Source organism: Porcisia hertigi, chromosome 36 (genome assembly GCF_017918235.1).
Source record: "Porcisia hertigi strain C119 chromosome 36, whole genome shotgun sequence".
Lineage (NCBI taxonomy): Eukaryota > Euglenozoa > Kinetoplastea > Trypanosomatida > Trypanosomatidae > Porcisia > Porcisia hertigi.
The window spans coordinates 851028-861452 of NC_090595.1; the positions used below are offsets into that span (position 1 = coordinate 851028).

Genomic DNA, 10425 nt, shown 5'->3' on the forward strand with positions numbered 1-10425 from the left:
AGTCGGTCCTTTTCCCACCTGCTACTACCACCACTATCACACGCACACATTCACATGCGCTGTGGTGCATGTCTTCTGGAACGCGGGCCAACAGAGGGGGTGGGTGGGGGAGGAGGAGGGTGTACTATGGTTTCCCTTTGATTCTTGCTGCCCCCCCCCTCCATTACGTGCACTTCACCGGTGGGGCCTGTTGTCCACTTTGGGCCCTCATCTGCCGCATGCAGTTAAACTAACGGGTGTGTGTCCACCGACTTGGTGCAGCCGGCCCTGCCCATCGCTGTCCCCTCTCCATTCCCTCTGCCCTCCTCCCCCCTTCTCCCCCCCTTCTTCCCCCCTTTCTCCCCACTAGGGCTTTTACGTTTGTAGTGATAAGTATTTCTTTTCCCTGGAAAATGACTGCAAAGGGGGCGAAAGAGCCACCGCTGCCCCAAGACTTGAAGGCACAGCTTGATGCTCTCACTGCAATCAAGAAGAGTGAATTCGGTGTAGACGACGTTGAGACTACGGAGCGTCTATCACGGCTGCGCGATGACTGGAAGACATTGGGGAATACTTGCTATGGTAAAGGGTTCTTCTTGGCCGCCATTCAGTGTTATTCACATCTGCTAGAGCTTCCTGGCGGGGACACCGCGACGATTCGCAGCAATCGAAGTGCTGCCTATTTGCAATCGCCTTTGCTCTCGGGTCCCTTGTTAGCTCTAAAGGATGCACAGAAGGCGGTTGAGCTGGAGCCGCAATGGTTCAAGGCCCACCTTCGCGTTGGCGACGCGCAACGGAGACGAGGTTGCATTGTCGAAGCAGACGCTGCTTACCGTGAGGCGCTCGCCCTTCAGCCGGATTGTGCCGCCGCCCAAGCCGGGCTCCGCGCTGTGGAGGCCATGTCATCCACTGCATTTTCGGCGGCAGCGACATCGTCGGCGGATTTCCTGGAATGCGCATCCTTCTCCAACGCGCCGGAGTCGCAGCAGGGCCTTCCATCAAGGACGGCCGTCCATGCTACGGCGACGGCACACTTAAGCGAGGAGGCACCAGAATTGACGCAGGAGCAGCTTATTCAAGTCTGGAAGTCCGAGATCAGCACACGTGAGGGTCGCACAGGCTGTCGACCCCGACGGGTGTCGCTTTCGCAAGCAGACAGGCAGCGAGGTAACGCCATAAAACAGGCGTTCATGACGCGCTTCCGTTCCAAGCTCGAGTCCGACGAAGATTTGAGTGCAACCCTTCGCAAGCGGCATGAGGAGTACATGCTGCTTGGCGAAGGGGTGAACTACCGCGAAGCAGACAAAGCTCGCCGAATCTACTCGCATTCCACGAACGCCATCGGGTTAGGCATCTCCTCCGACGCTTACAAGGAGCACACAGGACGTGTAGATCACCGTACCTGGTAATGGAAGCGGCACCTACGCGAGGCAGAGAACGATGGGTTGGAGCTACAGGGAGACTGAGATGGCAGAGAAGGGATCAAGACATGATCATGAGCGGACTAATAGATGACAGTCTATTTTTGTGTGTACACTCTTCCCCCATTCACACAACAGTTGTCTTTCTCCCTTTTTTTTGTTGTCTTTCTAGGCGGGCGTTAGTCGTTCGTGAAGGAAGAAACATTTCTTTTTTTTTCCTCGGTGAAATACTCCAGTCTGCGGCGAGGCACACATCTCTGATGTGTATCTTCATGTGCATGTGTGCATGTGTGTGCGTGTGTGTGCCTCTTGTGTGTGTGCGCCCTTCCCCCCGCCCCCCGCCCCCCCCTCTCCCCATCCCTCACAGTCCTCTGCTTAATTTCTTCCCGTCCCCTTCCCTCTCTCTCCCTTTATTCTCCCTTTTGAGCCTGCACACATGCGCGAATCCTCTCTCTTGTGCTGATTGCAACTGCTTCTTTTTTTCTCCCATGTAGGTTTTTTTTTTCTGTGTGTGTATGTGTCCTCACTGTAGTTTTGCCTTTTTTTTGCGAGCTCTCTCATCTCCCGTGGGTTTTCTTTTGGTGGCGTCGTTGCGAAGCATCGGTTGACATGCGCATCATACGCAGCTGCAGATGCCTAAATGCGCGTGGGCTGTGGCGAGAGTCTGTCTGCCTATGCGTGTGTTCCGGACATGATTCGATGACCTTGCGGGTCATCCGTGTCTGGGCGGAGGTTCAAGTTGCTTCTGCACTTTGGGTGCACTCTTGCTGCTGTTTGTTTTCTCTTCCCCCCTTCCCGACTTCCCTCCTCTCTCTCGGCGCTCTCACGCTCCTCTCCACTCTTTCCTTGGCACATTCCCAGTGGTCAGATGTACGTCATTCTCGTCTTATTTTGCTTGTCCTTTTCCAGTTTCACTTTTTTTCCCTCCTCTTCTCCCCCCAGTTTCAGGGAAAAAGAGGGGCCGTGTGTGACGTTGCAAAGGATTAAAAAAAAAGAAAAAAACTACAGCATCTGGGTGACACAATACAAAAAAAAACTGTAAAGAAATTTCGAACATACACATACTTGAAGGTCAAACCACCCACGCGCATGTTGATACTCTTTCCTCTACCCGCAGAGGAAAAAGCAGGGCAGACTCTACTGTGCAACCCCCCACTGCTGTCCTCGTTTTTTTTTTTTATGAAAAACATTTTGCACTCTCCCTCGTCGCTGAACCGTGGCGCTGTATTCTCGTCCGGATCCAGACCTGCTTTTTTTCAACTCTCTTCTTACCCTTTCCTTCATTCCCGATACAGAGAGGAGGCGGAGGTTGTTGACCGAACGGCCATCTCTGATGGCCGCGATGAGCGATTTCGCTTCCTTTAAGGGGGGATCTTTGTGTGTGTGTGTCTGTGTGTGGATTTTGGCGTGACTGCGTCTTGGCCGATGTACGCCTCTCCGCGTACTCTCTCGCATCGTGTGGCATCGAAATTGAGACTGAAGTGCCCGCAAAAAATGTACCGAGCTCTTTTTTTTCCTGGCTGAACTTCACTCAAATTCTCCGGTAGCAGACTAAACACGCGCTTGCTCTGCTTCGGGCAGGTTGCGTCTGCATGTGTGTGTGTGTGTGTGTGTGTGTGTGGAGGGGGGGGAAGCGGTCATACAACGGGAGAGGAGTGAAAGGTCTAGAAAAAAAAACAGGAGCCAAAAACCCGAATCGAGATTGCCGATGAGGGAAAAGGATGATTATTCGCTGGCTGCTGCCATGTTTTCTTGGCTTATTTCTCTACATGCGCTCATCGTTCCCGTACTTCATTCATTTTGGTTCTTCTGTTCGTGTCTTATTCGTCTGCATTCAAGCAGCACCTAAGGTGACTTTGGCGCGTATCGCCCCCCCCGCACTCACACACACACTACACTTACCTATCCATCTTGTCGTAAACTGCACACAGCGCAGGGAATTTTGTGCATACGGGGGCCGTTAACCTGGCTTGTCGGGTGCCCTTAATTTCGGCTATATTGACCATCGCTTCTCTTTTCTTTGTTGGTTCCCGGTTCGACGTCTCCATCACATTTCTAGGCACACACTCTCTCTCCCCCACACACACACACTACACCACACCACCCCGTTTTTTCTTTCTAACACGCCCTCCCTTTTGGTCGCCCCTAACGCAACTCAAAAATCGACTAGAGGAAAAAAGTGCGTGATTTGACCCTGAAATGTATATCACTGCGGCTGTAGTGACTGCCCCCACCAGCAAAGCTCTCAACGGTGAGACCACGTCCACCAGCATCCCCTCGGGGGAATGTGTAATATGGAGCCCTCATTCGCCGCAAAATATCATTCCCCCGGCCACATTGATGAATGCGAAGCCGGTCTGCGGTTGTGGCCCCTTCTCAACGGATGGGGTCATCAACACCAGTGAGCGCAGCGACAGCGACAATGGCACTCTCCCGCCAGCGCTGAGGAGAATATCTAGTGACGCTGGAGGCAGTGGAAGCGGAGTCACTGCCTTGGTGAGCCCCAGGCCCCCCGCGCCATCTCCGCGTAGTGCACAGACGCCGTCTCACTCCTCGTCGGGGCGCGCTGCACAGGAGAGAAAAGCTGTGGTGGACGGTGCTGCCGCAGCGAGGAGGCGGTCAGGGGTTGCAGGGTACGCATCCTCAGGTGAGAGGCGTGTTTGTATTAGCAGGATACCAGCAGCGAAGGGTCCACGGCATGTCTCCGCCATCGCAGTCACGAATGATGTCGACACAAACGCTTCAAACGCGTCCGCCATTGTTGATCCACAGCTGTGGATGGGTGGAAACGACACGCACACAACCTGCGAGGCTGCTGACACGGACGGTGGTGCCAACGCCGCAGCGTGCGAAGAGACAAATGACAAATCACCATTTGTATCGAGATCCACTTCCGCTTCTTCTGGCTCGGGGTGTGCGGGGTGGTCAACGGTTGCGCACGTGTCTCAGAGCGCATCAGCAATGCACCGGGACCGCAACGGCGCTTCTGCGGGGCGGCCAGACTTGTGCCCGCCGCTCGCGCAAGACAACCGTGGCTTCCTCAATCCGGGCTACTCGTATGACTCCTCAGAGTCACTGAGTGACGGCAGCGCTGGTCGGATAGACCGCCAGCGTGCCCCGTCAGGTGCACCCCCTAGTCAAGCTGCACCAGCCGTAACATTGTCGGAAAAGGCCAGAGAAAACGGCGGCGTCGTGTCTCCATCGCTGGCCGCTACAAATTCGAGTGGTGGTGGACGTCCGCCGACCCTCGACCTCTTTCCGCTGACCCCCATAGAGGAGCAAGCGGCCTGCCAAGCGTACGCCACCTACACGGCGAAGCAACAGAAAGCGTGTCACCAGAGAAGTCTCTCCAGCAACGTTCAGCAACGTCGGAGAAGCAGCGCGTTTGCTTCATCAACTTCCCTGAGCGCCCTTACGTCTGCCGGCGTGCATGAACTTCTGCGACTGCTTCGCGGGTTGTATCACCGTGCACACATCATGATGACATTTACAACAAAGGCCAGGGAATCGGTGTCAGCGCCATCGCAGAGGAAGGCAGGTACACAATCGATGTCGGCTAACGTAGCCCACGTCCAGTATACAGCTCCCAGCCCTGAGCAGCTACTTGACCTGGCCGAGGCCTGTTTCGGCACACGTCGTTTCCAAGCCCTCATGGCCGCTGTAGCCGCAGACCGCGAAGCCTCCACCCTCATCTCACTGCAAAGCGATGCCCGAAGTAGGCCAGTTGTCTCCACTGTGTCACAGTCACGCTCGTCGTCGTCGTCGTCGTCGTCCCAAGGGCTGACGTTAGAGGAGGCGCTTTCCTTTATGAGCCACGTCAAGTTTAAGCGGGCCTCGGTCGCGCCGAGGCAAGGGAGGAGGAAGCAAGCAGGCCTGCCTGTGAAGCCCATCGCGGTGGCCCGGTACAAGGAGCAAGATCACCCAGTAAAGGTCGTCTTAGCACAGCCCTCACACGCCCTAGAGGCTGTGCAGATGGTGCGTAGTACCTCTGCTCGAAATCGTCGAGTTGACCACCGGGTCTCCCGTTTCCCCTGCGTACAGGCCCTTCGGAGAAGCTGCCGACCCCCAGCGTCCCCAATCGCCTGGATGACGACGAGGCGCGTGAGATCGGCATGCTCCTCATCTTCCAGGGAAGAGATGTCCAAGGCGCTTGTTATGGTCGCGCCTCGAAAGCCAACGGAGCGTCGGAGGGGCTCGCGCAAAAGCACAGCGCTGCGGTCGTCGTCGTCATGCCCGTCTAGTAGCAATTCATGCATACACGACGCAGCTTACGAGGATGACCACATCCGAACCTATGTGCAGCGCAAGGCATTCGCTGAGATCGCCGAGAACCAGGGGTGCCGCGACAGCGCCACAGTAACACTTGGACGACTGGCGGAGGTGCTGGGCGGGTTCGAACTCGTGCTCAATCCCAGCGTCGTCGAGCGCGTGTGCGGAACACTCTTAGCACAAGTACGTGAGCCACGGCACGTGCCCATTGACTTCAGCGCCTTTGCTACGATCATCGACTCGGGTCTGCAGTGTCGTCGCTACGATGAAACCAGCGGTTCTTCCTCGGCCTTTGCCTCCGCATCAGCATACAACAACGGGGAGCTGCCTGAGGCGATGGCGCTGTTGCTGCGCCCGGAGTCATCTGTGCGACATTCTGCTGTTATGCCGCTCATTTCCAGTCGGACGGTGACAGACGCGGCATTGCTCACCACTGGTGACGGTGCTGCACCGTACGCCCAGGCGGCTTCCTACACTGACACGTTGCGTTGCGGCGAGGTGTCGAGTCAGTCGCCACTCGCTGCCACTGTCACAGCCGCGGCATATCATCCATTGAACAGTATGAGCAGCGCGGCATCCACCGCTGCCTCTTCGCCTGCGAGCGGTGCTAGCGCGCATCGGTCATTTGAAACGGATGATGCGTACCCACTGGTCACCCACGGTTCTGCAATCGCTGTGCTCTGCCGCAGTATTCGCCAGCGGCTGCGCCGAGAGCTGCGACGGGGTGTGAACGGCGGTCCTGATACGCTTCGGTCACCTCAAGACAGTCAACTCATCGACAGCAGCAGTGAAGGTCGTGCTCCCCGAAGAGGAGGAGAGGAGTCCCAGCATTCCCCATTGGCGCGGACGTCTCTGGCAGCGGCTATAGATCCATTTGGCGCATCATCGCGATCGTCGCGTCCACCGACTGCCTCACACTCGTTTAGGTCTTCGTCTCCGACTTCCACTGCTGCGATGTCGGTGTTCAGCAAGGATATGAGTGCAGTCGTCCTGGGTGATGAGTTCACTTTCGCTCTTTGCGATAGCCAAGATTTCTCCACCACGTCACAGTTGTCGAAGCAGGCAAACGTCGCGAAGTGCAAAACTCAGATCTTCCGCCAGTGGCCGCACGAGCCGGCGTCGCCGTCCCCGCTGGTGGCTCGTGCGTTGTTTGATCACTCAAATTTATATGCGCTCAAGCCTACACCCCGAGCGCGGTGTTCACAGCGTGACTCCTCCTGTGGTAGGGACGCGATCGCCCTCCGGCGATTCCGAACAGCGCAGCACCGCTCGGCACACGGGCAGCAAAAGAATGGACCGCCGCCTGCCAATGCGGCGCCTGCAGAAAAACAGATCCACTTTTCTGCTGTGGCGCGGCCGTCTCGCCAATACCAAAGAGCCATGGACCTCCTCACCTCTTTGTCTCCTTACTACACACCCAGTCAGGTGACACAAAGGTCCACTCGGCGTCAGCGATCCCTCAGCACTGACGGCATCGCGTTGAGTTTGTTCAGTAAATCGTCGTCACTGCACAGCCGCGGCAATGAGTCGGTGTTACACGGACCTCCATCTGCAGCGTCAAACTCGTCTACTGCTTCTGTGTCCCAGTCTTTTCTAGCGCAGTCGACATCAAGACCTCCGCAATGGAACCGCCCAGCAAGCGCTCTCGCGCGATCTGCCGTGCCACCGAGGCCTGTTGTCTACGCCACACGCATGCCACATCCGCCTTTTGCTCCATCGACCAGATCGTCCTCACGACCGTGGTCGACGGGCGCTTCTTCAGACAAACTGGGACGGCACAGGATCAGGTCGCAATGAGGTGTTGCCGAGCCAGAAGGTCAGCAGCGCAGCCGACCACACGGATCCCTGGCAGAGGGGGGGGGGGTTGTCATTTCTTCTTCCTATCCAGTGCGGCAGATCGAGACAAACTGGCATACTAGTGCAGCGTCTGCCGCTCCACCGCCACTCCTCCCCCCGAAGGGGGAGGGGGGGATCGAGGCATGATCAATGGGACTGAGCCAGGCCGTCACGCACCCGAACATACGCGCCAAGCAATTCTATTTTGGACGCGTTTTATCCCCCTCATGACTTACATTCTGTGCCCTTAAAAAAGAATCCGGTACGCGTGTGTGTTTTAGTCACGTCGAACTCATGTGGTGCATTCAGATGACGTCTCCTCCATCGTTTCGGGGCGCTAAAATGCCCCCCCCCCTTCCCCTCCCCCCCTCCCCGCCTATGGGCGGTGTGCGTCGTATCCAGGTGTAGGTTTGAGCCATTGCTCTTGTCTTTTTAGCTGGTGTTTCAGTGGCTCTTTCTGACTCTCTTTTTCACGCTCCTGAGTGAGTGCGCCTCTTGGCGAATAGACATGGAGAAGAACCATGTATACATATATCTTCGTCTGTGCTGACTATGGGGGCACCGGCATTCCCCTGTGCAGCTGTTCAACATTATAGATATTTATACACGAGTGTCTCTGCGCGCATGTGTGTTTGTGTATTCTTCTTCGCGCTCATTGTTTTCTGAGAAGCCGGTGGCTTACCTCCAAGCACTCCTTCCACCTTTTTTTTGCGTGTAGGGAGTCTTTGCCTCTTTTCTACCCCTCTACATGTGTACATGTATACATGTGTATGTACGTGTGTGTCTGTCAGCCCTACAAAAGTAGACGAGAGACGGGGTTCAAAAAAACCAACCAACCAACCAGCCAACCTACTAAACCAATAAAGATGTATACAAATAAGAGCACAATGATGGACTTCACATCATCATGACACATGACGCTACGCAGGCTTCCACAGGAGCGCTTTGGCCGAACCACGAGAAGAAAAGCAGACAGAGGAGCGCTCTTATTTTTTCCTTTTTGTCTTCTGCATGTATCGATCTGGTTGTTTACGACGCATTCCTCCGGGCATGTCTTTTCTCTCTCCCCTTTCTCCTCCTCTTTCTCCTCCTCCTACACGCGTATCAAGCATGTACCTATCACTTTCACAACCCTTTCTGTCGCATCTCAAGCTGTGCTTAACCGGGAGTCCTTTTCTTCCCCCCGACTTCTCTCTCTCACTCCCAACGCTTTTTTTTTACACGGCTCTTTCATTTATCTTCACTGTTTATCTTACACCTCTGCTTCTCCCCCCAAAATATATATGTGTGTGTCTGTGTGTGTGCATATGTCTACGTAACATATACATACATATACACACTTCACGCTCATTGTTTTTCTCTAATTTTCGTCGTTCTTGGAGGGATCCCCCCCCCCCCGCGCTCTCTGTATGGTGACGCTCGCTCACGAGAGTCTGTCGCTTTTTTTTTTTTTTGAATGGTGGCTGGAAGAAATCGAGCAGTACGACACGAAAGAGTTGGCCGGTAGTGGAGACGTTTGGCTTTGGAGCAGCGATCCAACAAGATCAAACCCCACCACCATCACCATTTAAAAAAAAAGCGCGTCAAACGCCATTCAAGATAATTAACTCCACGGAGGTGGGAGCGTTAAACTGGCACTCCACAACGGAACGTACTCTCTACGGTCGCTCTTTTTTCGCCGCTTTTCGTGTTTTCAAAACCTTTCCCCTGTGTTTCTCCTCTCTTCTTCGAGCGCCTGTTATTTATTGGTTCCTCTCGTTTGCAACAGCAAAGTAACGCAATTGAAGGTGAACCTGAAGTGCTGAAAGACAGTCCCTCGTGTGCATTTTGTTTTTCTTTCTGGCTCAGTGACGCAGTCGTAACTACGGGGACACGAAGGCAGACATTCGTACTGCTCCCTCTCTTTTCTTCACCACCACAGATCAGTTTTGAAGGGGGCAACTGAGATATTTTGTTTGTATCCAACTCTTTTCGATTTCGATTTTTCCCCACTTGTCGTAGCGTCACCTGCTCGCTCTTCTCAAATCCCTCTCTGTCTCTTTGCGTTCTCCCTTTTTCTTTTTGTTACAGCCGGCATTGTGCCCCCCAGTTTTGTACCTCTGTGTGTGTGTGTATGCGTGTGTGTAGGGGGCTGTTGTCTGCCCGTATCGCCACTTTTCTCCTTCACCTCTCCCCGTTTGTTACACCTTGCAAGAAGAAAGGCGCCTCGTTTGGCTCACTGGACGGTGAACTTGATTCTGATCTTCCGTTTTCTCGGCGTTTGTTTGCGAGGCACCGACCTCTCCCCGTGTTGTGCTTGTACCCCCGTTGATCCCCTTCCTTCGATAGGTGCTTGCTTCTTTTTCCTCCTCCCCCCCCCCCCTCCTCAGCGTGATCGCCATTCACTTATGAACTCCTCGACTTACCTCGTCTTACCCCATCCTTCCTCGTTTTTTTTTCGCCGACGCTGCTGTTGTCTCCCCAGAAGAGGAAATCACCGGCGCTGCATGCATATTGTCTAGTGTGAGTCCCCCCCCGTTTTCCCCCTTCCCACCACGTCGCCACCCCACGGGAAGGCCACCTGGCGTTTCATCCTGGCCGTTGTTGTGCCATTTTTTATTTCCTTCCCCGCTTGAAATCGGTAACCTCTCCGCACCAACTCACCCTCCATCCTCTCCCCTCCCTTCCATCTTTCTGCCACTGCACGGAGGAGCTCTTCCCTCTCCCTCACGTAGAAGCCATTTTTGACGCGTTTTCTGCTCTCTGCTCCGTTGTGTTTTTCTTGCTTCCTTTTTGTTCTTGAAAGTTTTTTTTTTGGGTGATGTACATTTTCATTTTTGTTGAGTCTACCCGCCTTCTCTGCCCCCCTCACCTCCCCTCCCCCTTTTTATCGCTTTTAGCTCCTTGCGCAGGCGTGTGCCTTCTATATTGATAAGCAACA

General features: G+C 54.6%; 2 protein-coding genes across 2 annotated transcripts; both read left to right on the plus strand.

Annotated features, from left to right (window-relative positions):
• Window positions 1–392: 392 nt before the first annotated feature.
• JKF63_00201 (uncharacterized protein) lies at window positions 393–1388 on the plus strand (the record flags this gene model as incomplete). The annotated part of the gene is made up of 1 exon (XM_067896253.1): window positions 393–1388. The coding sequence occupies one exon, from the start codon at window positions 393–395 to the stop codon at window positions 1386–1388; it is 996 nt and encodes a 331-aa protein (XP_067752410.1).
• A 2352-nt stretch (window positions 1389–3740) lies between these two features.
• Window positions 3741–7466, plus strand: JKF63_00202 (uncharacterized protein; the record flags this gene model as incomplete). Its single annotated transcript, XM_067896254.1, has 3 exons — window positions 3741–4083; window positions 4114–6524; window positions 6576–7466. The coding sequence occupies 3 exons, from the start codon at window positions 3741–3743 to the stop codon at window positions 7464–7466; spliced, it is 3645 nt and encodes a 1214-aa protein (XP_067752411.1).
• Window positions 7467–10425: the final 2959 nt, after the last annotated feature.